Consider the following 25749-nt stretch of genomic DNA (forward strand, 5'->3'; position numbering starts at 1 on the left):
CATCTATGCTTACCTAAGAGGCAATTATGTGAATTTCATGTCTGAGGTATAACTTATGCAGGAATAGTTCTGTAAATACATTTAAATGAATTGTAAAGATATTTAATAAATATAGTATTTATACTAAAATGTGCTTTTTTAAAGTCAAGTTGCCTGCAAACCCTCTGTGTGTTGCCGTGGGGAGGTGGTTGGTGGTGCAGAGGCACAGCCAGTGCTGGGGGGGGGCTGTCACTGTCACCCCCCTGCAGTGCCTCAAATCCACACCTGAGTGACACCCAACAGTCTGGCAGGAAGGTAATGATCCTCTAATTGACCAAAGACTGGGAATTTTGGTGTTGTGTGACTTTGGAAATACTGCACTGCCCCTGACTTGGGGAAGAGACACGGGGAGGGAAAAGAATTAACTCAAGTCTGAAACACAAACCTTTATTTCTTAAACTGTGGTTCTGTGACAGCTTGCGTCGTTCAGTTAAACGCTGGTTCTACAGAGTTTCTGTAAAACCCTGAGTTATCCTGGAGCTGGGCTGGGTCTGGCTGTGCCAGAGGGGATGGATGGGATATTTTTCCAGCACCCTTAACTAGAACAGCAGCTTCATTTGCCTGAAGTGGTAACAGGGTTTGAATTCAAACTGTGGGACTCTCTCAGTCTCCACTGAGAGTGTTCTAAGAGCAGAACCCCCAGACCGTTCCTGCAGAACTCGGAACACACAAACCTCAGCTGAGTCAGTCGTGACCTAAGTCTGGGACAGTCCAAGAGCAGCAGCAGCTCTGGAACAGTCTGTGCTGCTGGGTCACAGCAGCAGGCACCGACTGTGGGCCTGCCCTGCCCTTCCCTCCCAGGCAGTGCCCAAGCCTGTCCTTGGGCCCGAAGCCCTCGTGCCCTACAGCACCGGGGAGCTCTGCAGGGGGCCCAGGTCCTCCTCGGTGTCGCTGGCTGTCGCCAAGCTCTGGAAGGTGTGACCCGTGGCATCCTTCTCCTTGTAGGAAACAGCTCCAAAAAACAAGGAGTGGAACTGGAAAATGCAGTATTTACACAGGTAAGAAGCCACGTGATACAGAATTCAAGTATTAATTATTTGTGAAGCTTTTGCCACTTTCAGTCTGCAGCGTTTCCCAGAGAGACCCACCTGCCCCCGGGAGCGTTCCCCATGTTAAACATGACACTGCTGGTTCTGCTGATCCCATGGGAAAGCAGATGCAGAATGGAACGTGGTGTGACACACCCTGTGCACAGCTCAACCCCAGCTGTGCTTCCCCTGCTCAGGGGATGGGGAGTCCCCTCACCTTCTGATAAGGAGCCTCCGTGGCCTCTCCTGCTGCCTCAGCCGTGGCTGTTCCTGCTCTTCCTGTCACATCCCTCCCCGTGACTCTGGGAATTCTTTTTACCTCTTGTTTAGCCACAGGACTGGTGGGAGCGTTCCCATCCTGCTGGGGATGTTTGGAAATGTCTGTGCTGTTGGGCTCATCCCCAGAGGGTTTATCAGGATGTGTCTCTGAGCTGCATTGGGCAGAGGAGGGCAGGTTAGTAACTGGCTTTGTGCATTTTCCTCAGAACATCGTGATTTTCTGTTCATGGAAAGATTATGGCTTTAGAGTAGATTCTCAGCAAGTATCTTCCCACCCCTCCTGCTGCACCCAAACCCTGCAGAGATGAGGAGAGCAGAGTTACTATGGAATGCTCCCTCTGGCACCCCTTTATTGCTGTGTGTGCTGCTGAGATGTTCCTAAACCTACCTGGTTCACAGTTTCCCTGTGAAAACTTGAGGGTTTCATCCTCTTACCTGCCCCACTGCTGTGGGCAGCAGTGCTCCTGGGAATCTGCCTCCTTCTGAGCCTCACACAGGGTGGCCAGGATCAAGCTGGCCTCCAGCAGCACGTCCTCAATGCTGAAAGCAATGGGCCTAAACACAAACAGGGAGACTGCACAGCACATGGAATTACAGACACTGGGGGAGGAGACACAGCTCCTGTGATTCTACATAAGGGTTAAAAAATGCCTCCTCTGGAAAGCTGGAAATCTCCTGTGTTTGCTGCTGAGGAAGGAGAGGTGTCCTCCCATTACAGGTGTAATGCCCCAGGGAGCAAATGCTACGCAGTGTTATAGCCCAGTGAGAGTTCTGGATGTGTAATTGTTAAAATTATACTTATTCAGAAAATGTTTCTTTAACTGCTAAATAACTCATTGCAGGCATTCAACTGAGGGCCTCCAGTGTCCAGGGAACCTACACACAGCAGCAAGGCTGCCTTGGCAGTGCCTGGGTGAAATGCTTTCTGTGGAATTACAAACTCCTTACTCCAGGATCACAGGTCAGAAATGGCTTTTGGAATGGAATGAAAATGTGCTCCATTGCTGCAGGTCGATATTCCCTGAGGGACTGCAGACACAACCCTCCTGTAACTGCAGGGCTCCCCCCGTGTGTGTCCCAACACCTACTTCCCACATCTGTCAAAGTGGATGGACACGGGAACACCGGTGGCTTCGGAAAACGCCAGCAGGCCCTGGAAAAGAAGGAGTGGGGGGTTAAGTGCTGATTTAAACCCACAAGATTAATATTAGTATGTAAGTTTATCCCAGCTCTTGGTTACTGGCAAAAAGAGGGTAAAATTCCGCTGCTTCCAAAATAATTTCTTGCCTTCCCTGCCAGAGCTTTGCCAGAGGAGGCTCTGCATGGAGAACTCTCCAGGGCAGCTGTGTCTGCCCAGCACAGAAACCACAGTTTGGGTTTAGAAAAGCTTTGTTTGCCTTCCAAAGGCTGCTCTGAGGGGCTCTGCAGAGCCCTGAGGACCCTGGGTTTTAAAGCTAATCCTTGACCAGCTGGTGAAATCCTGCTGCTGTCAGGAGGGCTGGTGGGACACACATTCCATGGGACCATCCTGCAGTGTCCTGGTCCAGTCAGGCAAAGTAATGGGAAATGGTTTATTTTCCAGACAAAGTCTTACTTTACCCTCAACTCTTTAAGGCAAAATGTCAGTTCAGAATCTACTCCAACTTGAAAGTAGTCAAATTCCTCTGGACTGAGGTGAATCTCAGTAACCATCGTCCTGGAAAAGTCTGTTTGGGATAACAACAAAATCAAGGACTCACAGGAGTGAAGTTTGAACTCAACAAAACTATGCTTATGGCCCCAAGGTTTTTACATCAGCATCGTTTGAATAATTGTGTTTTTATAGTGATCAACAGTAATAAATGTTTAGCTTATCTAAATTTATTTCATGATTAAGTAAAATGAAATCCTCCATTTATTTACAGCACTTTGTGTAGATTTAAATGGATTTTAACAGAACCCATTCCATGTCCTGATGTGTGATCTAACCCTGTGCCTGCTGCTGTTCTTGTCTATCTGCTCCATCCACAGGTATCCCTCACAAATAATATTCCCAGCTGCCTATTGTTGCAGGGTTGGGAAGCCCAAAATGATGCCTGGCTTAAACTGATTAATCAAACTCGCTGACAATCAGCAGAGCACAGAGGGTGGACTGAGGCTCTTTGTTTTAAATTCCCATCTTTTCCTGGCACGTGAGTGGCAACAGGAAATTGGCTCTTCAGTTCCAGGTATTCAGTTGTTCATTACCAGCTGATTAGGCCGGGGCTGTTAATTGGTGTGTGAAGAGAACATGAGAGGTGCTTTCCTGATGTGGAACAATCTGAGACACTCAGAAAAATTCCAGAGTGGCTGGAGCAGCACAAACAGCCCCAGGGAAGGCAAGGCTGCTAAGGGAGTGTTACAGACTTCCCAGACTGTTCCTAGGTCATTGTCCTCAGCTTTGGTCATAACAAGTATGAAAAGCACCCCTTTATTATATGATATCCAAGAACCTCTACTTCAAAAACACGATTATATCTTTAAAATTAGTTTGAGTCACACTCCAGGAATCTGCAGATTTGTTCTCCACCTCCTGGAGATGTGACCATGGCAGTGTGAGCCCAGCTGACACCCTGTACTGTCCTCAGCCTAAAATACACTCTCTAATGATATCAATTCTCTAATTGTGGTGTTCAGATTTAAACAGTTCTTTTTAAAACCCCAAATCAGCCCCTGTTCCCTGGCAGTTGCCACGCTCCTGCTCTTGCAGCACAGTAATTACCTCCTTCAAGCCTACAGCAAGTGGCATAATTTATTTCAATTGGCTGCTCAGTCTGATATCTGCCACTGACACCCAGAAAATGTTATTAAAAACTTGCTTTCTTAAAATACATTAAAATCAGAGGGTGGCAGCATGACTTAAAATCTCTCTATATATGTTCCCTCTCTTAAAAGTGTCATTGAGCCCTAAAATGCATTCCCCACTTATGACAGCTATTATTCCTTGAGTTCACCTGTGCTAAAAGGCCAAGTATTGGTTCATATATTCTGAATTTCCTTACCAGTGTCTTCCTCAGTGTAACTCTTGAAACAAACTTTCACTGGAGTAACTGATAAGGTTATTTCTTCTTGGCTGGTTGGGAAGTGAATCATCACATCAGCCAGCAGCCTGTAAAATGTCACTCAGCATTGAAATAATCTGTCACAAGGGACTGGTTGGCATTTGTCACTCCCATCAGAAAGCAAAACTCAGAGAATGGTTTTGTATTTGTTACCTGGAGTGGACTTTAAGGATGTTTGGACACATGTGCTTTGCAAAAACAGCCTGCAAGGGATCACATTCCTGAAATGTCAGGTTATATGTTTTCACAACACCTAAATATAGAGGAAATGAACACAAATCAATGCTGGTCTGTAATCTTGATTTTTTTTTTTTAAGTATTAATTGTTCAATAGAGAAAGTAACCAAGGGACTTACTGAGCTATGTGGAAGTAAATAGAAAATGGAATTCACCTGCCATCCAAGTTGTGCCCATCCAGCATCCGAGTTTTTTAAGACTCCACAAGAAATAAATGAACAGCAAAAAGTGCAACAAATGCAGAGGAAAAAAGGCCTCAATATTTAACTGGTAAAATAATACAAATGGGAGTGAAACACAAAAGGCAAACCCTACAGACCTCTGTGTGTTTGTGGGTAAGCCTGGGCTAAAGAGAGCCGAGTTGTCTGGGGACCTAATTCAATATATTACCCCATTATCAGTAATACAAGATAGATTTTTAATAATATAAAGCACTGCCTGTGACACAGTACAGCTCTGTGTTGGTAGATGGTGCTTCTTTGTGAGTTTTGCAAAGGCTGATGCTGATGAGCATTCCAAGTCCTGCTCCTGTGCTGAAGAACTGCATTAGAAGTGGAGAGACCCAGTAAATCCTGTAGTTCAAACAGCTGCCAGACCAGGATTCCTCTCCCTTCCCAGAATGTGCTTTTTTTCCCTCAGAATTTAATGCAGACTGATTCAAAATGTTGTCAGCTGAAGATAAAGCCTGTTATAACTTCACTTTAAAAGTTGTATGTGATAAATATTAACATGACAAACATAAATTATGACGTGAAGAGGCTGGAAGTGTTTGGCAAAATGTTCAGTTGATAACTCCATTAAATATTGTGCTGCCCTGTGGTTTTAAACTGCTCCTGTCCCTGTGAAGCCACTCCCTGTGTCACCCACCGTGTTTGCAGAGGAGCTGGAAGGTGATGTGATGATCACTGGGGCTGGTAGAGATGCTGCACTTCTCTACATTCCTTCCCAGCACATTTGCACATCTAAATACAGGGAGAACTGCCTGGGAAAAATAAAAACAAAATCAATCAGTGCAGAGGTTACTCACCAAGCAACTTTGCAGTATGATTTCCCTGTTTTTGTAGGGTTTATCTGGAGCTTCTGCTCCTCCCCCTGGAACTCCACCTGGAAATGGGGTTAATTTGCTGCTTCCAAAGCTGTGTGCACCAACCCATTGAGATGTACCTTAACTATCAGTTTACACGGGAGGGATGACTCCTTCTCCTTGTGACAGGGATCAGACACAGCTGCCCAGCAGTAATGTTGGAAAAACATGGATGAGAAGAAGACATAGGCATATGCTGACCTCGAGGAGTTCACTGATCTTAAGGCAAGCTGGAGATGGAATCACAGAATCATTAAAGTTGGAAAAGACCTCCAAGATCATCAAATCCAACCTTTGGTGAGGTAGAAGTAAAATAATGTATTAACTCAAAACTATTTAATATTGAACCTTAAAAAAAGCCTCCTCTGGGCTTTAGAACTGCCAGAAACCCCTGAGATGTACATCTCAAAATAAATACAGATTTATTAGGAACACAATTATGTTCAAACTTCCCACCTTCATTATTACCAGCCAGCAGTCAGTGGTACAATACAGGGATGGGATTCCAATCTGTGGGTGTTTAAGTGGTCCTGAAGGGTGAGTTACCCAAACACCCAGAGCTCAGCTTGTGTTTGAGGCATTTGAAGGAGCTGAGTTTATTCTAAAACAATCTTCCTGTACATGATCCATGCAAATAAGCAAAGACACTTCTCACACCTCAGGAATTCTTGATATGATATGGAATGTGATACACCCATTCAATACCACAGGTATAAAATGGAATTATCTCCACTTGTGATTTTCCAGTGAGTTAAAGGAGAGTTGGTCACTTTTAACTAAGAAACCTCTAGAGAAAACCCTAATTCTGCTGGAAATTGTGTTTGGTTAATCAAAGGCATTAATGGATGTGTTCTTCCTGTTGAGTCACAACAGTACAAAACATGTTGTTTAGAGGCAGCTTCTGTGTGGTAAAAAACACAAACCTTTTGACCTGTGACAGCACAAATGAACCCCTTGGCAATAATCTGGATGTCCTGGACAAGCCTCAGCTTGGGTCACAAAAAATCAAAGGATATTAGGGCAGAGTAAGAAGGAATATTCCATGCTGGAATCTGCATAATTACAATTACAGAAAATATGGCTTTTGTCCATACTGAAAGTGGAGGAAGTTGGGATAGAGTGTAACAGGCTGAAGGGCCCCTCTAGGAAAACAACACAACGTCCAGCAACATAAATGTTGGGCTTCCAAAGAAGATTTTAAAATTAGAATAAATCAAATTCACTTACACCTTTTTCTACGGGGTCAAACCAAAATTCATCACTAATACGTGCTATGGCATGGATAGCTCTTCCAAACACTGCCAGGGAAAGAAAACAGTGCAATAGGCATCCTAAATTAAGATAAAAAGGTTGTACTGCATTTTCCCAAGAATAATTTATGAGGCAACATTACAGATTTCCTACACATTTGAAAGAAAACTGATAGTGGAAAATGTTACTTTTTTTTTCTTTTTTCACTGGCACAAAACCCTCGATGTTTTGGAAGCTGCCTCTGATGAGGCACCTCAGTGTCATCTGTCCCTTTGCAGCCCCTGGGGCCTGATTTCACCCCAAATTCATTCAGTCAGACCAAACACCACTTAGAAATTGTATTTTGCAGATGGAAAGTTTGGGAAGCTGTGAGCAGTGGGATATCTGCGGAGATGGAACCCTGAGAAACAGGGCAGAACCCAGCAGAGGGGCCTGGAATTTGCCTCTGGCAGGGGCAGAGCAGCCTTTTCCACAGAGCGCTGCACCCAGGAGTGCGGGTGTGCCTCTGGAAGCGCACAGGGAGACACCAAGGAGTGGATGGTGCCTCTGGAAGTGCACAGGGAGATATCCAGGAGGGCCTGTGCCGCTGGAAGTGCACAGGGAAACACTCGGCCAAGCCATGGCTTCTCCACCTGGGAGTCCCCGAATCCAGCGCTATGCTCCCTAATCTGAACAATTCCCAGAGGCCGCACGTTCCCCACGATCTCCCGTGTCCTGCGGGATGAGGAGGAGGTGGATCCCCCGTCAGCTCCAGGGCTCCCGTCCCGCTCCGCCTCGGCGCCCTCGGGGCCGCCCCTGAGGGCAGCGCCCGGTCCCGCTCGCGGCCGCGCCCTGGGCTCCCTGTTTCCCGCACAAATCCCGAGGGATTTGCGTGTCCCGGACTCTCAGCACCCCGGTACCTCGGAGCTGCGCCCCCCCAATCACGCACTTCATGGCCGCCCCGCCTCCCCTCACGGCCCGGGGCGGGAAACGCCGCTGGGGCGGGGCCAGCGGGCCCCGGATGTGGGGCTGGGAAGGAGGGAATTACGGATTGTCCTGAGCGGGAAGAGACAATAAGGATCATCGATCCAACCCCTGGCCCTGCTCAGGACACCCCAACAATCCCACCCTGTCCCTGACAGCGTTGTCCAAACGCTCCTGGAGCTCTGGCAGCCTTGGGGCCGTGACCATTCCTGGGGAGCCTGTTCAGTGCCCGACCACCCTCTGGGGGAAGAACCTTTCCCTGAGATCCAACCTAAACCTCCCCTGACACAGCTCCAGCCCTTCCCTGGGTCCTGTCCCTGGTCAGAAGAGATGGGTTCTGCCCCTCGAGGAAGCTGTGGATTGGGATGAGGTCTCCCCTCAGCCTCCTCCAGCTGAACAAACCCCGTGCCCTCAGCCCCTCCTCACACAGCTTCCCCTCAGACCCTTCCCCATCCTCGTGGCCGCCTTTAAATGCTCACTAACACCTTCAATGTATTTTTTATATTGTGATGTCTAAAACTGACTCCAGAACTCAAGAGGAGGCCACAAGAGCATTGCAAAATACGGAATACGTAAAATTTTTCTTAAGTAAGGATGTTCTTCGATGTTTGATCTTTGTAACTTTCAAGCCTAGTTGACAAGAAGGGAGATTTAATCGGTGAAACAGCAGCCAACAGTCTCTAAGTGATGTCCAGGCGTTAGGAAGATAAATGACTTGTGGGTAGAATTGCCTTGTTGAGGTCTAGGGCTGGACATGTTCCAGTGATCTCAGACCCGGGCAAGGTTAACAAAGCGAGGGGAGAAGGATGAACCACTTTGTACCACTGAGAGCGGGCACAAGGAATGCAGGATTTATGGACCACAACGACCTCGGGCAGAACCCCCTAGATAAGGAAGAAATTAATAAACCCAACTCAGCAACTGGGCTGAAACCAGGTCCAACTGGGTAAAAGGTGATTCTGGCAGCGGGATCTGTGACCACCGACCCAAGAAACCCCCAGACCCAGGAGAAGCACTGAGCATGGCACTAATTAGCATGAGAAGCGAGAGGATCGTTAATCAATAGGAGAGATAATAATCAATAAGAGAACTATGCAATTTGTAGCCAATGAACAGGGATTTTCGCGGAGAACGCTCTTTCCACGCCTGTGAAGCAGCTCAGTGGGTGCGGACGCGCCACGGCCGCGTTGGGCGCTGTATTGGCCGCTCGCAGCCGCCGTAGCGGGGGCGGTGCCGGGCGGGTTCCGGGAGGGCCGGAGCGGAGCGGCCGCGATGGTGAGAGCGGGGGGACACCGGGATCCCAAACCCCGGGAACCCCCGGCATTCCCCCCGGGAATTCCTCCTCGGCACCCCCCCGGGCCCCGCGATCACCTCCTCCCGCGGGGCTGGCGCAGGGCGGGCGGGCGGGGGGTCCCGGGCCGTCCTTGCAGGAGCCCCGTTTATATCCGTATTAATTTAACCGTAATCGCATTGATTTATTTATTTTTTTTATTTTAATTTAACGCTTCTCTCATAACATCAACGATTCATTAATTATTATTTGCGCGTTCATTTGGCTGTGTTTTCTCTTCTGTTGCTTCCTCTCGTTTAACATTGATCATATTTTCCACCCCCCTTGTCTGCAATCAACTCCTCCATCCCACTCAGGCCGGGCACAGAGTAAGTTACTCCTTGGCTTTGCTAATACCGGTATTAGGGGCTCCTTCGTGGCAGTGGCAGGTGAATTAGGGGCTGCTGCTCAACCCACACCCAAATTCCTGGTAAAACCCAGGGGGTTTGACATCCTCTGCCTCAGTTTTATGCTGCAGATCCCTGGGATGATTGAACATTTTGGGTTGGTTACTGTAGCTTTTCTTTAATTATGGGAGCTCCAATGTGATTTTTGGGGGAGAATATGGGGCCTGACAGTTCAGGGTTGTGTGTTTTAAGCAGCAGGATAATTTTATTAATCATCAAATAACTGGTATTGCACAACTAAGTCCCTCAGGCATCAGTAAAACAATCTTATCTATTGCCACTTATTAATCAAATAATTTTGATTAATAATATTAAAATCGCAGTTACCCACTTTTAACTTGCATCCCAGTACCCTTCCCAGGACCCTGCTTGGGGCATTTTTCACTGGGAATTCTCAAAAGACCATCAAAAATGTGTCTCTTTTTTTGAATTTTTCCTCTCCTGGTTTAATTTTGAATTGGCCACTCATGGATTAAAAAACTCTGGTGTTGCTTTATCAACAATACTTCAGCCCCTCTGTCTCCAAAATGGCTTTGCTGGCACTGAGATGTTCTTAATCTGAAAAAAAACCCCACCCCCAAAACCAAGCAAAAAAGGCACCCAAGTTCCTTCTGCCTTCCGTGATGACTGTTAGCAAGAAAGTAGCTGCATGGCCTCAAAATAGATAAAAAAATATTAAAAAATACCATTTCTTATTTAAAAATACCATTCTTCTGTTATTGATATTATATAAATATAGCCTAGCTATATTTATTTTTATATATATAAATATATCTGGGCTGTGTCCTTTACAAATTGATGGTTTTTATTTTAGGAACTGCCTCTCTAACAAACATTTTTAATGTAGAGCCGTTTATCAAGTTAACACTGGATCTGGAGACAACCATTCCCATTTTCCCAGTGCCATAACATCCCCTGCTTTCTAGAGCTGATCTTTGCATAATTAATTTATTGCTGTGTTGCATTAATTCTTTATTTGCAGATTTAAAGCCTGTAGTGTTAAACTATGGCTTTGCATCACCTGAATTCTTAATTTTGAAGCCCCCATCCCATTTTTTTTCTTGCATCTGTTGTACTGAAGCTGTGAATATACAGAAATTTATATAAATGGTAACAGAATCCCTCTGTGCAATAACCTGCCTTGGCTCCTCTGCAGTGCCCTGGTTGTAATTTGTGGTTATTTTTCAGCCTTTTTCTGTTCAGTGGTTCCTAAAATATGGGCTCTGAACACTCTTCCTGTCACCTATTAACACATTGCAAATTTGCTGCTTTCTAATACTCTTGTAATACTTTTCATGTTTTTTATAAGGGAGAAAACAGGAGTCTTTTAAAGTAGAAAAAACTTGGATGAAGAGTTAAGGGAAGTGGCCTCGGTTTAGCCAGGTCTGTGCTAGAGAGAAAAAAAGGGAGTTTGTGGTAGTTGCCAATTTTGTGTGAAGTACCTGAAGTACTAACACATTCCTGGTACTGTGTCTTGCCCAAAATAAAGATGATTCTGGAGCCTTGTTTTTAAGGTAATGGTTTAGTGAGGGCCCTTGTTTTCCCTCAGAGCAATATTCCATCACCATCTCATTCTTATTTTAGTAGCTTTTCCATCAAAATGCAAAGTTGGGAAACTGCAGGAGACGCTGTTTGCTAATGATTGTTGCCTTAATGAGTGTGTGTAATGATCTTTCTCCCCCTGATGATCCTGGGAAGTTGGTGCTGGTGTTGGGAGATCTGCACATTCCCCACAGATGCAACAGCCTCCCAGCCAAGTTCAAAAAGCTGCTGGTTCCTGGGAAGATCCAACACATCCTGTGCACAGGGAACCTCTGCACCAAGGACACCTATGACTACCTCAAAACCCTGGCTGGGGATGTCCACGTGGTCCGAGGGGACTTTGATGAGGTACTTTGACCTCCCTTGGGAATGACGGGTTTTGTGCGTCTTTTAAAGGCAACATTTGGGTTCATCCAACTAAAAGTGGTGATGAAATGAGGTCAGAAACTCTCCCCTTCTCTTCCTTGTTGTTGTTTAATTATAAATCTTTGAATATAGATATAAATTTTTAGATATGAGTGTGTCCATCTAATACTTGGTTTTTATTTCCAGAACCTGAATTACCCCGAGCAGAAGGTGGTGACTGTGGGACAGTTCAAGATCGGGCTGATCCACGGCCACCAGGTCATTCCCTGGGGTGACATGGCCAGCTTGGCCCTGCTCCAGAGGCAGTTTGATGTGGACATCCTCATTTCAGGGCACACACACAAATTCGAGGCATTTGAACATGAAAACAAATTCTATATCAACCCTGGATCAGCTACAGGAGCCTACCATGCCTTAGAGAAGTGAGTGTGGGAAGACTCTGGGAGGGTTTTTTGGGAACAAAACTGAGCTACAAACTCATGGTGAGGGTTAATGTTTGTGTTTTAAATGTCAGGGAGAAGAAGGGTCGATACTTGTACTTCCTAAATCTCCTTGACTGAACAGATGAGAGTAAAATCCAGCCTCAGATCTGATGTTCTGTGCTTTCAGAATTAATATCCATTTTTCTTTAAGTGATTTCTGCTGAGTAGTGGTAAAAACACTGCTGAAGAGATTATAGACACAATTAATATGAATTTTTTCCTCTCTTTCCAGCAACATCATTCCCTCATTTGTGCTGATGGATATTCAGGCTTCTACAGTAGTGACATATGTCTATCAACTAATTGGAGATGACGTGAAAGTAGAAAGAATTGAGTACAAAAAGTCTTAAAAAGGCTTTTGCTTGTCTGGTATTTTTACCATCTCATTCTGAACTGCAAGTTCCAATACTTGATTGCTAGTTTACAGCCCTGCACCTATTGCTAACAGCTCAACAATGTAATGAATTTAACCAACATTGTGTTTGCTTTTCTCTGTATGAATGGATTTGTAAAATATTCCATTAAAATAACTGTCCAAATACTGTTCCTTAATGTTGTAATAAACTCCACTTCATAGAAAAACAGAGCTTTATGCAGTGTTGTTGGGGGAAGATGCAGCAATTGTGGTTGGCTGGGAAATGCCTGGTGCTGTGGTTTGGTGTCCAGCTTCCAAGGGATACTTGAGCAAAGGGACTGAGGGCTCTGGGGCCAGGCTGTGTTTGCTTCAGAATCCAGTTTACATTTCATTTTCTCAATTTAACATTCTCAATTTAAGTTAAAGGAATAAAATGGCTTGATAGATTCTGAAAGTGTTACAATTGCCTCATAATTTCACTGTAGAAAGTTTGAGTCTTAAATGAATAATCTCATTAAATCTAGAGCCAGTGAAGAGAGGCTTTCCTTTATTTGTGGCTCACATCTGACACTACCTGTGTGTGCACTTTGCTCCATGTCCAGAGGCTTTCAATAATGTAATTCCATGTGACACAGGAGCTGCTGCTGCAGGGAAGTGTTGGTTGTTCAAGACAAGTGGAACTTTGGGCTCTTCTATTGCAGTGACTGCAGGGAACTGAAGGTATTTAACAGCCCCCATTTCCCACAACTGCTGTAACTTCCCAACAAAAACAGTTGGATCTTTGTTTTCTACAGCAGAACATTTAGATGTTGGCCTTTGCTTTTCCAGCAGGTAGAATGGAAATTCTGCACAGAACCCTTATTTCTGTGTCATGAGCTAACTAAATAACTTATTTCTATTCAAAATAAACCTGCTTTTCCCTGGACACAGACCAGGCATTTCAGGCTGGTGCCTCAGGAGCCTCTAACTGGCACTGCATGCAGTGAGGCTCATTCCTGTTGCTTCATCCTGCTGCAGACAGAGCAAACCTGGAAAGAAAACCTTGGCACACATTATTTAAGGGAGGTGAGTGACTGGAATTCAATTTACTGACAAACTCATCATTAAAAAAGGTTTACAGAATGCTGTAAGGCCAAAATTGATACAGAAGTTTATTTCTGCTCATTATAGTTAAACTTACAGTTTATCTACAAAGTATTTTACATGAACCTCACCCCTGACAGTTTTATAAAAGAGTTTATCCCAATTGTGCAAGGTTATGTTGTGGTGAATGAATTCAGAGTGATCCTGACAGCAGGAATGTGGGGAAATACAGAAGTAAAGGAAATAAACTTTCATCCTTCCTAAAATTAAAGTGCTGAATATGACCAGGATGGAGGAGAAACAGCCTAGAACAGCTGAAAAAATGTGGAAAGGTCGTGGAAGCTTTTGGTAAAAGCTTTGAGTTTTTAGCCTGATGTTCTTTTGAGTGCTGTGAGTGCACAGATCTCCTCTTGCCAGGAGAGGGAGGGAAGAAAAGGATAAATCAAGACCTTATCAGGGACTGTTCCAGGCCTCCTCTGATCCATTCAGGTACATCTGGAAGGGAAAAGAACAACATTAACAGGGCTTAGGAAGAGCTGTGGAAGTTCCTGGAAGTGTGATGCTCAGCATGGCACAGACTTGGGTCAGGTAAAATGAATTATTTGAATTGATGGAGATTTTCTTACATACAATATATTTTACTAAAATTAATCAGCTAAAAAGTATTTTTATGAAATGCTGAGTGAAATTCTTTAGAAAAAAAAAGGAGAAAGTACTGCCTGAGGTACAGAAGTGGCTTCTTTTACCTTCAGAAGATCAGATGGTGGGGTGTCTGCCAGGGCAGGGTTTCCACATTTCTTTTGATACTCTTGAATCAGGGCTGTTGCTTCATCAAGGCTGTAAAGGGCAAAAGGTTCTCAACTTTGTCCAGTTAAGCTCTCTCAAAAGCTTAACTTAAATTTACATAATACACACTGGAGTAGAAAAATGAAGCATGGTTCCCTGGTTTGGAAGTCAGATGGCTCCTGTCCTTCCCCAGTAGAGGAAAACAAGCCCTGACGAGCCTGGCCTTTAATAAAACCAATATATATTAGAATTTCAGTGTTTATTGATTCCTGTCCCAGTGTGACTGTGGGATAACTGGGAACCAAGTGACTTGCAATGCTGAGTATTTGGGCTCTGACATGAGTGTTCCCAGGTGAGCAGAGGAGCCCAGGTGCTGTGAGACCCCCCCAGGCCCTTTGTGTTATTTAACTGAGCACAAGAGGTGCTTTAACTCTTGAAACCTGGTGGCAAAAGCACTAATTCCCAAGTCTTGAGTAGGGGCAGCTCATTTATTTTTCCTGAGTGTTCCTGTTGCTGAAGCTGTGACTCTGTGATGCTGCTGAGCTGGGTTCACCTCAAGGTAAGGGCACTGTTTGCCTTTTCACTCTGTTTTTTTACTTCTGTTTGAGCTGCATTTGATCTGCTGCCAGTCCAGGCTCACCAGTCTGTTACTTGGTCTTGAATGACTGTAAAACTCTATCTTAAATCTGCAAAGTAGTGAGATGACATTTGTATTTATTTAAATTAGCAAGACTAGTCCTTAGATAATAAGTACTAGAAAACCTCCATGGCTTGAAATAGATGAAAACAAAATAAAGGAGAGATTCAGTTACCAGTAATGCAGCACCTGTTCTACCTTTTATTAACTTACCTGTTCTTTTTGGCAAAATAATCCACCAGCTCTTTAATTCTGTGAGTGTTTGTCAGGTGTTGCTTCAACAGTGGATAATACTTGGTTTTCAAGAATTTTTCATAGAGCTTCTTATTTATGATACTGTCCAAAACCAAAGACCTGATCTGTAGATTAAAGTTTTAGTAATGAAAAATATGAATATTTTAAATGTAAGAAATTGTATTTCTGAATGACAAGAGCTCAGAGTTTTCCTATTTGGCTCTATTATATGGTTTTGTGGTTTTTTACTTTTTTTTTAAGTGCTGTGAAATGGCAGGTTTTATAAGACTAATTTCAGATTCAGAGAGGGGATGAGTTAAGAAACTTGCCCAAGGCAAGAGTGCACTTTCATAAGCCCTTTGGCCTTTTAGCTTCAAATATTTATTTAGAAAAATAAGGTGGTGCTGCTGCAACCTCTGCTGCCCTACAAACAGGGGCAGCCTGGAACTCAGCACTGGGCATGGACACAAGAAGTTTTTCAGTTGCACAGCAGAAACAAAAATGCATTTTTACAAGTATTTCATATTTTTTGAGCATTATGGCAAGTAAGGCTGGACAAAGTCAGAGGAGGGAAAATGTTCTGTGTACACTTATCTGTCAGAAAAGCCTCCAAGTCAATGGCAAATAAATTTATTTATTTATTTACCTGAGAAGCAAATGCTACAACTTCTCCAGTGCCCATGTGTTCATCTATTTGCTGCAGCACAGTTTCTGTGTTACAAGTTGATAAGAAACCCTGGTGAAAATAAGTTACAAAGCATTAATATTCTGTGACTGATTAAAGTAGAAACTCTCCCTTCAGAGCAAGTATTTGATTCATTCAGGAACAAGGAATATGTTGATATTACAGGTGCAAAGGTGGAATTACCAAACCAGGAGCTGTGTGGTTGGACTGAAAGTATTGCTTTGAACTCTCAAAGGGTGTTTTGCTGTAGCTGTTACAGATTTTTTGGACTCATTGGCAGCAGAGTGAATGTCCTACACTACTGCTGTGATTTGGGAAAATCTTTCTGAATGTAACTTTAATGACTGGAAGTCTAAGGATTTAAGGTGCCTTTCCTGGTGCCAGTTTGCTCGTGGCAAATATGGTTCACCTGGAGAACAATGTGGAGCATAAATTAATGGGAACAAATGAGAAGAGAAAGGGAACTGTAGATGGTGAGGATGTGGCCTTAAGGCAAAGGTTTTACATCACAATTTGTGCAGATCAAGCATCTTTCTTAGAAGTCAGGAGCTTTCAGCTCAACACTCTTCCAAAGTAGGATTCAGCACTTCTCTTACAATTTGTTATGGCTTGGGGTTTGCTGGGTTTTTATCACGTGTTTTATGGGTGGGATCCCATAAAACACCCTCAACTTCTCAAAAGGCAAAGTCATATGACAAAGCTACTGAGGGTGACTTGAAGCTGGGTTTGCTTCAAGAAAAGAAAAGGAGAAGGAAGTATTCACATGATCCCTTTCAGAAGCCTTTGTGAGTGGGAAATGCTGAGCAGCTGCCAGCAGGGATGCATTTAAATAAACTGGAATTGAAAGTGGCTGTCTTTTACAGAGCATGCTGAAAGGCATTTCCCTGGCACAGACAGGACACTAAACTTATTGTTTACCTGAATTTGCTGCTCTCTCTTCTCGGGCTGAGGGATCAGCAACAGGCAGCCCAAGGCTAAGGCTGGAAGGTCCAGCTGAGAGTATTGTTTGGCAATTCCAATGACATCCAGGTCAGCCAGGACAGGACACCTGCAGAGGGAGATCAGGAGGGAAGTTCTCAGCTGGTATCTGTGGCTGGATGGGTTAGTGCTGTGGGAACTTTAAGCCAGGTAGAGCAATACATTTTTACCTCATCCTAATTTTGGAAATGGTCAAACAAGTTGAAGTTTCACTGAACATAAATCCATGAGGATTTTGTAGCTTGAAAAAAAAACCAACACCAGTTTCTCTTTCTAAGCACTTGAGGTCCTGTTTTGAGGGGAGTTGTTGGGCAACTGCCCAGAGCAGAGCTTTGGTTCAGATGTGTGTGCACAGGAGTGGAGGATCCCTTTCCAGATGATCTTTAAGGCCCCTTCCAACCCCAACCATTTCTAAATCCTAATTAACTCTTTGTTCAAGTCAGGCTCTCTGAGCTCTGGTTCTTCTTTTGAGCAAATCAGAGGATTGTGGTGAATAAGATAACGATTTCTTGTGCTTTTTTACATTGTAAAGGCAGTGCAGGACTGGTTTATGCACAGAAGGTTTAAGAACATTAATACCATGAGTTAACCACACTTGCAGATCTGCAGCTTATAGATCTTTGTTGAGTCAGGTTTATTCTTTAGAGGAAAATGAATTCTTTCTGTCTTATACTCTGTGTTTATGTTCTAGGAAATGTGCTGTATTTTGGGTAAGAGATATTAACTGGACTTTCAGGGTTGACCATGAGTCCTTTAAAAATATCAGGACAGGAACAGTCCTGGGGCAGCAACTGGGCAGATAAATTGGTTTTCAGCAGCCTGTGCTGCTGATTCTCAGTCCCAGTTCAGAGAGCAGTTCCCAGTTGAGTTTCCACAGCCCAGCTACAGAGTTGCAGCACCTGCTGTCCATGCTCAGAATTTCTGGTTGTGTTTCTGTCCTGTCCTTCCTAAAAGAGGCAAAAGGTTTTTCCTTGTGCCTCAGGCTCCCCAGTTCCCAGAACTCCTTTGCATGTTCAGGGTGAGAAATCACAACTGGGCATTCCCACTAGAACTAAACTGTGGGATGGACTGTCCACTTACTTGAGCAGCATCACAAAGCACTCACAGCACTCCTCCAGCTGGCTGGGACTGGGGGGACATGAAGCTGAGAAATAAAGAGAAGATGATAAAGTAAATATAGAACCAAGTTACTGTAGGAGGAGGGGAGACAATCCCAGCCCTACCTGTGAGGAAGGGGGACAGGACCACACTGCGCCAGGCCCGGAGAAAGTTGGGAATCTGTTGGCAACAAAGTTGTAAAGTAACAACCAAATCCACTGAGTTACAAGTGTGTTGTAAACACCCCCCTGCAGGGGAAGGAAGCCTCTCAATGTTCTTTCCTTTTTATCCTGGATGAATTATTCCCTAACATTGCTTTCATTATCTCAGAGTCTCAGATTTGGCCATATTTTGACTGCTGGCAAAATGTTTCTGTCCAGTGTTTACTGACATGCTGCACTGTACATAAAAATAGTAATTCAAAAAAGGTCTTTTCAAGGTTCACACACACACTAAATCCCTGGTAAGTAAGAAAAAGATGAGAAGTCAGAGGATATTTACTTACCTCCCATAATGAATGAATGCCAGTAATTGCTGTCAAAACTCTTCTTAGATACTGAGTCTGGAAAAGAAGATTGATTTTAAAATAGTTGGGTGGTTTTGAAGATTTAGCAATAATCTACAGAGCTGCATTATGCTTGTTTTGTCTGTAGGATGCAAACTGAGAGTTCCTCAAGGTACCTTTGATACATATGGAAATATGCTTTATAGTTAAGTAAATTAAATCATCAACCCCATTGCCAGGTACATCTGTTACCTCCTTAGGCTGTAGCAACATCACATAAAGTTTGACAATCAGAGGTAATTAAGATTCTGAATGACAACAATCAGGGTTGCTATAATTATAAATACATTTTAGGGATCATGATTTTGTATATGTATATACAAACACATGTAAATACATACATGCACAGTTTTGTATGTATTTGCACACAAAAATAGGCATGCTATGTTATCAAATTGTAATAATGTGAAGGAAATTTTCAATTTATTACCATAGGATTTGCTCTTGCCATCTGAAAGGCTTTAAAAAAATGAAACTGGAACAATTTAAGAGCACAAGTCAATGCTAAACCAGAAATTCCTCAAATCTTCACCAGCTCAGTATCTCAGAGCCCAAAGTAAGTGTGTAAATTATCAATAATTGGTCACAGGAAGTTTGCAGTTCATGTATCTGTCCCGTTCTTCTGAAACCAGTGGATAACCCAGCCTTTTTCTCACCTTGCTTAACAATTCCTTACCATGTTGAAGCCCAGGAGTTTCTGGAGGAGGCCATTCCACAGCTGGGGATCATAAACTTTGTAGTCCAAACTCAGTTCTGTCACCAGTCTCACGGCCTGAGGGAGAGCAAGGACAGGCTGTATTTTAACAAACATTCATGGCCTTCAAACCTTTCCTGCTTGTCAGTGGCATTTGAGATTTTTACAGCATTACCAGGACCTTTAACTCCTCAAAAGCCACGAACAAGCCACTTTCAAAATGAATTTACACATGTGAGCAAAGCCAAAAAACCCAGCTGTGTGTGATACCACTTTATTTTCTAATTGTAGGAAGGGTAAAGCTTTTCTCTGTCATTTCCAGAGTCCATTGAAGCAACATCTGTTTAGCAAAGCTCTGCACAAAAGTGTAAATCCACACAATGTGTAACAAACACTCAATAATTCACAAAGGGTTTAAAAATCCTACCTTGGGTTCGTGGCTGTGATTCTTCCATAGCCCTTTAATCATTCCTTCCTTTGGACTCTTATGGAATGATTCATAAGTATATGGAATATTCAAGATTTCAAACTCTGCCAGATAAATGCAGCACCTTAGAAAATACCTGGAAAAAAGTAACCCCCAAACCAGGAGTTAATGAGATTTACAGTGAGCATTATATTTTAATTCATATGCTCAACCTTGGGATAGTACTGCAAAGTGTCCTTCTGTTGATTTAATAACAAATATGTAGCCTGTATTTATAATTATGATCTTAATGAAGTAAAAAACTGTCTGGTAATTGCTTAGGGAAAGCTCTTTCCCCTGAATGATGGATGAGTTGGATCATCTCTAAAGATAAACCAGTTACTGTAACTCTTACAACTCAAAGTGCAGTCCTGCACAGAGATTTTTTTTTTCAACAAAATGTTACTATTAAGGGATGTTTTAAGGAAAATTCATCTTACTTTACTGTCTCAATGGGCTTCTTGAAGAGTGATTCCACAGTGTTGGTATCTGCCAAGTGGAGCAGACACTTCAGTGCTCTGCTCCTGTGAGCAAAGGTCAGCTGAGTGACACCAATGGGCTGAGGAGGGGAAAAAAACACAGTGAAAAGAGAATATTTGACTATTTGTGATATGTAGTATCACAAAAAAATTTGGTAAGAGTGAAAAACTGGAGCTTAAGGCTCTGCTAAAAGAATTTTACCACTCTGCTTTAATTGCCAAAGTGAGCCAATGTCTTACACCAGCTTAAAGCACGTTCCAGAATATGTTTAATGAAGCTGTTTTCAAATAATATCAGCAATAAATTTAGAAAACCCAGAGTTCAAGGGCTGTTCTTGACAGTCAATAGCAAAATTCCATGAAAATCACAGTTTTACCCCAAAGGTTGTTGGAGAGGGAGAAACACAGAGCTCATACAAATCTATAAACTATTGAAATTGCAGATACAAAGGCCTCAGGTCGAAGCCTGTGCAGTTAAGCAGACAGCACTTGATTTTAATAAGAGGTAAAAATTTCATGAGCATCAAGCTAAAATTAGAATTCAGCAACTTACAGATGTGGTAGAAGTTGTAATTGCAAAAAGCAATCTTGAACTGTAATCCATTGGGCAAGACTGAAGCAGGTAAATAACTCTGCAAAAACAGGTTTGCTTTTAGTACCAGCACAGCTACTGAAACACAACACACCAATAGTCACTGAAATGTAAATATTTCACTGTCACAAGGAGATCAAGGATATGATATTCCAAGGATATAGAAAAGGAGGGGGAAAACTCCAAATAGCTACTCTTAAGCACAGATGTAACTTATTGGGAATGGCATTCCATGACATAAATAAGTATTTGATGATTCAAAACTGATGTCACCAGAAAGCAAAAATAAGAACAGTGAGTTCTGAATCACGCACAACCTCACAAGGTTTCTTGAAAAAGCTATTTTTAGCTTGCAAGTTAAAAATAATTCACCATGTTTATGTGAGACAACACACTCACCTTCGGATTTCTTCATCTTCTCCAAAGATTTCATGAGTTTTCTGTAAAAAGAAGTGAAAGTTGTGAGTTTTCTCTGTTGTTTGGATAAATAGCTTGGTCATATCCCTGCTTAAACCCTACGGTCTCTTTAATAAGGCTGATTGTATTTACAGCTGCTTTACTCCCTTAGGCTGAACACACAACTTTTTTCTAGCACCAAAGTAGGATTTTAATCTCTGTAGAGAGAGAAAGAAAAGCATTTCAAGTCTGTCTCACCAGAGACATTACTGTGCAATGTTACAAAGGGATTGAAATCTTAAATAGCTCCATGGCTTCTAAAGGCGAATTCCACCAAATAACCTTAGTTTTTAGGTCAAGTGAAAAAAAAAAGAATCCATATTTTGTGTAAGTGGCCTGTAAATCTCCTGTGGTGACTTACTTCTGAGGGTGGTGTGCTTGGACACAGCCATTTTTCCAGCAGTTTGTCCCGAATTTTGTTCATATCCAGGTCATTAATCTCAGCTATCTCCTCAGCTGCCATGTGGATATCTACAGGAAGAGGCAGAGACAATGGATTTCCAAACATGCATTTTTGAAGCCCTTTTTAAAGAGCTTCTCTTTGCTCCTTTGAAACTGGATTATGGATCCTCACCTGGATAATCTCTGCCAGTGGGATTTTGGATTCTCTGGTCTATGCTGTGGTGTTCATAGAGGGAAATGATCAGATAGGCTGGTTTCCCAACAGACTTGATCTGCTCCCCCGTGTTCAGGTTGTGAGTTATGAGAACATTTTCTGTTGCTGCTCGTCTATACTGCATATGTAACTTCTTCTGCAGCACTTTTGCTTTTCCATGGGACTCATCCTTTAGCAAAACACCACAGTTTTACATAAAACAGCCTCTTTTACTCAAAAGCACAAGAAAAATCATCTGGGCTTTCTGCTCTGCTAGGAAAGGTATCTTGGAAGAAATGGCAAAGGTATGTTGTGAAAAAAACAACTAAAATAAGAGGCAGTGTGTAAAATTAGGATATTTTGAGGTAAAAATGGAGAAGGAAAAAGATTAATATTTAAATCTTGGCCTCTGGAATTACAGTAGAATTTTGCCACAATTCTGTTTGAACATGTGGCATAGTACAGAGAACTATTTAGCGTTCATTGTGTCTCAACAACTCTGCAGAAATTTGGGTATTTGTAATCAGGGCTGAGATTCTTCTTCACCTTTCCCTCCCAACCATGTGAAAATGAGCCAGAGAATCAAGTCAAAGCAGCCTTTCTTTATATACAACACCACAGAGAGCTAAAAAATCTTGGAACTGAAAGTAAAAGTTAATCATGTTATTGATCCAACAGCTGGAACAGATTCCAACTCATTCTCCTGCAGCAAGAAAAATGCACAGAAACAGGAAGAATAAGTTGTTCTTTCCCCTTAAGACTGTCTATTTTTTTGTCCAGCCTCCAAGGCTGTGAAGAGGAGAATGTTCCAGAACAGAAAGGGTTCTCCTGGGGGGTCACTTCCCCTAAAGTACTTCCCATATCAGGGTTGGTTATGGTACAATTTACCCACCACTATCCCAAACACCAAAAATCAAAATACTACCATAACTGCTGAACTGTACAGCAGTCCTGTTTCCCATTACCTCAGCTGTGGTGTTCTTCAGCCACTTGTCAGCCAAATAGAGACAGAATTTCAATGCCTGAATCTGGTCAGGACCTTTTTTCAAAGAGAAAAAAAAGAAGTAAATAAATTAAGTTTTCATGAATCCTTCCTACAGTACACATTAGATCCATTTTATTTCAAAGAATTCAAATTAGAAGCAGTTTAAAATGTTGGGGAAGCTCTTGTGCCTGAAGAGCAAAAAGATATCATATCTGTTTGGATTCAGATAATAGAGAAGCCAGCTTAAATTGGCCTGAAATATTTGCTTTTGGGGAAAACTTGTCTGGAGATGGCATGAACATGCAGAAACTTTAAGCAGGACAACAAGGCCAGGTTGGACAGGGCTTGGAGCAACCTGGTCTGGTGGGAGGTGTCCCTGCCCATGGCAGGAGGTGGAATGAGGTGGTTTTTAAGGGTCCCTTCCAACCCAAACCCTTCTGGGATTCTATAAAAAGAGAGGAAAAAGGATTTAATAGTGACACTGTGATAGAAAACTGGATGTAGGAGACAAATTAATTTTTACTCTCAAAGTTTCTTGGGTTTCACTGGAGGATACTGGACACGTGTTTAGTCACATGCTCTTGTCTCGAGCCTGTTCTTCTCCAGTCTCTCCCCCCTCCCGTTTGTGCCTCACCTGCTGGGAATTCCTGGACGATCTTGAGGGCGATGGCCACGGCCCACTCCGGGTTGACGATGGCCAGCAGGTAGGACTGGATGGTCTGCACGGTTCTGATCGTTTCCTTGTTCACCACTGAGGGGCAGCCACTGCTTCTCATTTCGAGGATTTTTGGCTTCAGTTTTTTCTCAAAGACGTAGCGAGCTGCAGACATGTGAAAGGTGTCCAGGGAAACCTGGGAAAGCATGGAAGGGGATTAAGAGTCGTGAGAACTTCTCTAGTGAGGCCAAAATCGTGCAAAAGAAAGATGAAAGCTCCTTTTTTTTTTTTGGGTGGGGGGCAATAATTTTGAAATAAATTCTTTCCAGGTGCTACTTTACCTTCATTAGTTTGGCAATCAGCAGGAGGGTTGGGAAGGATTCCTCACTGAGCTCTGGGGCTGAAAGGAGAAAGACAGTTGCTTGTGAAAGTGGCCCAGTCCACTTGCAGTTTTCTCTGTGAAATTAAGAACTTTTAGTTTATTGGTAGATGGGGACCTCCATTGGGAGAGAAGGAAAATGATCTTCATTATCCACACCAGGCTGGGAAGTGGGATATATGGATAACTTTGGTCTTTGGGAGGTCCCAAGAAAGAATTTGAGGACGAATTCTGCATTGTTTCTATCCCCTTAGCTCCTCTGGGTGGCGATTTGGGAGCACAAATGCTTTCAGAAGTACCCAAGATGAAAACTGCATTAACAATTACAGTTAATATTCAACATATACTGTAGAAATTTAAAGGAGTCAGATAGCAGAGAAAGGGAATTTTTTATATATATATATATATAACCATAAAAAACACTGAACCTACATATGATGTTCCAGAAACAGTGTGCAGTTCTGAAGAATATCAGGTGGAAGGGCAGCCTGGTGTGAGCAGCTGGAGACAAGGGATTCACATGCTCTAAAACATATTGGTGTTCCAGGTCTACAGGGGGAGAAATTCTTTGATAAGATCCCAGATGTTTGAGGAGGCTCAAAGCCTAGGAATAAAAAAGAAATAAGAAAATAAAAATAAACAAACTGCTAAGTCCCAGAGGCAATTTTCTGGGGCAGAGTTGGTAAACATGTGGGGATTTTTTTTATCCTTGCTATGAGCCACTGCTGAGATGACTTCCTTGAATTTTGTTTTCTGAGGGAGAGCCGTGTACAGAGGATAATTCCCTGAATTCCAACAGTGGTGAATAAATAAATAGCTAATAAATAGACAAAGCAGAACAGAGATGCCCTGGCAGGGTGACAGGGACACTCGTGGCCATACCTGGCTGAGCTGGATGCTGGTGTTCTTCTCATCAGCGTTTTGTATCACCCTCAGGACAATTTCAATGGTTTCATAGTCATAAGGATCCAGCTGTTCAAAATAATGGTCTGTTTGAAAAGGCCTGGCATGGTTTGTCTTTATAAAAACACACAAGTGAGTAGATTTTCCCAGTTTTAATATCAACTGTTGTAACATCAGTACTGTTTCTTCAGTGTTATGTCAATATAAGCATCGTGGCCTAATTCTTTGAAACAAAGACTCCCACCTCATAGTCCTGAATCCTAAAAAAACTATCAGGATATTGCAGAAAGACCAAGCAAGAAGTGATGGGGAAAAAACTCCAAAAAAGCCACAAAAAAACCCCCAAAATACAAAACCAAACCCCAACATATAATTTTTTTGACTCCTCACCTATTTTTAATATGGAACTGTGATACTTAGATCTTACTTTTTTGTTTGATTGTTTTCTGGTAGTTTCTTTAAGGGAAGTGGGGGTGAAAGACTCTACCTGCCTTTAATGAAAATTAGATATGTTGCTGTAATTTTTTTAGAGAAGCAGAAAACTGCAACTTAACCTTTACCTGCTTTAGGAAGATTTGGGGAAAAAACATAACCTTTTCAAATTTCTGAGGAATTATTAATCTGTCATTCAGGTGACACAGGGCACTTGAAATACAGATTCCAGGGACTCTTTTTGATTGTTTTGGTGTGGTTTTGGATTGCCTTGTTTGTTTGGTTGGTTTTTTTACCTTGTACAATATTCCAGTGAGGTTTGTGACCAGGACTTTGGTGCTTTTGAGCAGAGGAGTTATTTCCAGGGCTCTGGCCAGCAGAGTGGAATGAGGTTGCTTCTCCCTGTGTTCTTCAGAGTCCCCTTCCTCCTGACTTGTGGTGGTGTTCTGGAGCAGGAGTGTTTCAATGCAAAGCTGCAGTGCAGCATCACTGTCCAGCAGGAAAGTACTAGAAAAATACCAGAATATTTTCTCTGTGAGCTTTGGTTTTTCCTTAGGAATACAGTAATGCAAGACCAGGATGTGTTCTGAATAATATTTTTTTA

The 25749-nt window shown here is 42.9% G+C and overlaps 3 protein-coding genes across 9 annotated transcripts in view; 1 reads left to right on the forward strand and 2 right to left on the reverse strand.

Moving 5' to 3' along the window:
- Positions 1-121: 121 nt before the first annotated feature.
- On the reverse strand, positions 122-8071 carry RAD9B (RAD9 checkpoint clamp component B). Of its 6 annotated transcripts, none has more exons than XM_051785854.1 (11): positions 7898-8071; positions 6975-7045; positions 5828-5977; positions 5531-5645; positions 4580-4679; positions 4367-4473; positions 2946-3052; positions 2435-2499; positions 1782-1901; positions 714-1013; positions 122-600 (listed from the first exon to the last, which is right to left on the reverse strand). In XM_051785854.1, exons 1-11 carry the CDS (start codon positions 7929-7931, stop codon positions 579-581), a joined length of 1191 nt encoding a protein of 396 aa, XP_051641814.1. In that variant the 5' UTR covers positions 7932-8071; the 3' UTR covers positions 122-578. The 6 variants fall into 6 exon arrangements, with proteins under 6 accessions (XP_051641814.1, XP_051641811.1, XP_051641812.1 ...); XM_051785853.1 differs by lacking the exon at positions 122-600 and adding an exon at positions 1285-1498 and having other exon boundaries at positions 734-1013; XM_051785851.1 differs by having other exon boundaries at positions 122-1013; positions 7927-8071.
- A 1110-nt stretch (positions 8072-9181) lies between these two features.
- VPS29 (VPS29 retromer complex component) lies at positions 9182-12670 on the forward strand. Its single transcript, XM_051785891.1, has 4 exons — positions 9182-9236; positions 11397-11588; positions 11793-12028; positions 12321-12670. Exons 1-4 carry the CDS (start codon positions 9234-9236, stop codon positions 12436-12438), a joined length of 549 nt encoding a protein of 182 aa, XP_051641851.1. The 5' UTR covers positions 9182-9233; the 3' UTR covers positions 12439-12670.
- A 426-nt stretch (positions 12671-13096) lies between these two features.
- KNTC1 (kinetochore associated 1) overlaps positions 13097-25749 on the reverse strand; it is a 35271-nt gene continuing 22618 nt past the window's right edge. The window contains exons 43-63 of one of the 2 annotated variants that reach the window (XM_051785880.1): positions 25442-25652; positions 24693-24782; positions 24243-24414; positions 23773-23831; positions 23411-23627; positions 22757-22830; positions 21771-21981; positions 21558-21667; positions 21140-21180; positions 20702-20780; positions 20110-20228; positions 19631-19766; positions 19186-19281; positions 18450-18506; positions 18070-18124; positions 17927-17990; positions 16787-16916; positions 15830-15919; positions 15163-15308; positions 14273-14363; positions 13097-14021 (exon numbers count right to left, since the gene is read on the reverse strand). In XM_051785880.1, coding sequence (XP_051641840.1) covers positions 13980-14021; positions 14273-14363; positions 15163-15308; positions 15830-15919; positions 16787-16916; positions 17927-17990; positions 18070-18124; positions 18450-18506; positions 19186-19281; positions 19631-19766; positions 20110-20228; positions 20702-20780; positions 21140-21180; positions 21558-21667; positions 21771-21981; positions 22757-22830; positions 23411-23627; positions 23773-23831; positions 24243-24414; positions 24693-24782; positions 25442-25652 — 2290 coding nt within the window. In that variant the 3' untranslated portion in view covers positions 13097-13979. Of the gene's footprint in view, positions 14022-14043; positions 14364-15162; positions 15309-15829; positions 15920-16786; positions 16917-17926; positions 17991-18069; positions 18125-18449; positions 18507-19185; positions 19282-19630; positions 19767-20109; positions 20229-20701; positions 20781-21139; positions 21181-21557; positions 21668-21770; positions 21982-22756; positions 22831-23410; positions 23628-23772; positions 23832-24242; positions 24415-24692; positions 24783-25441; positions 25653-25749 lie in introns of those variants that run through there. The other variant, XM_051785878.1, reaches the window with a different exon arrangement.

Source organism: Manacus candei, unplaced genomic scaffold (assembly GCF_025592945.1).
Source record: "Manacus candei isolate 608988 ecotype Guabito, Panama unplaced genomic scaffold, ASM2559294v1 h1tg000020l, whole genome shotgun sequence".
Taxonomy (NCBI): domain Eukaryota; kingdom Metazoa; phylum Chordata; class Aves; order Passeriformes; family Pipridae; genus Manacus; species Manacus candei.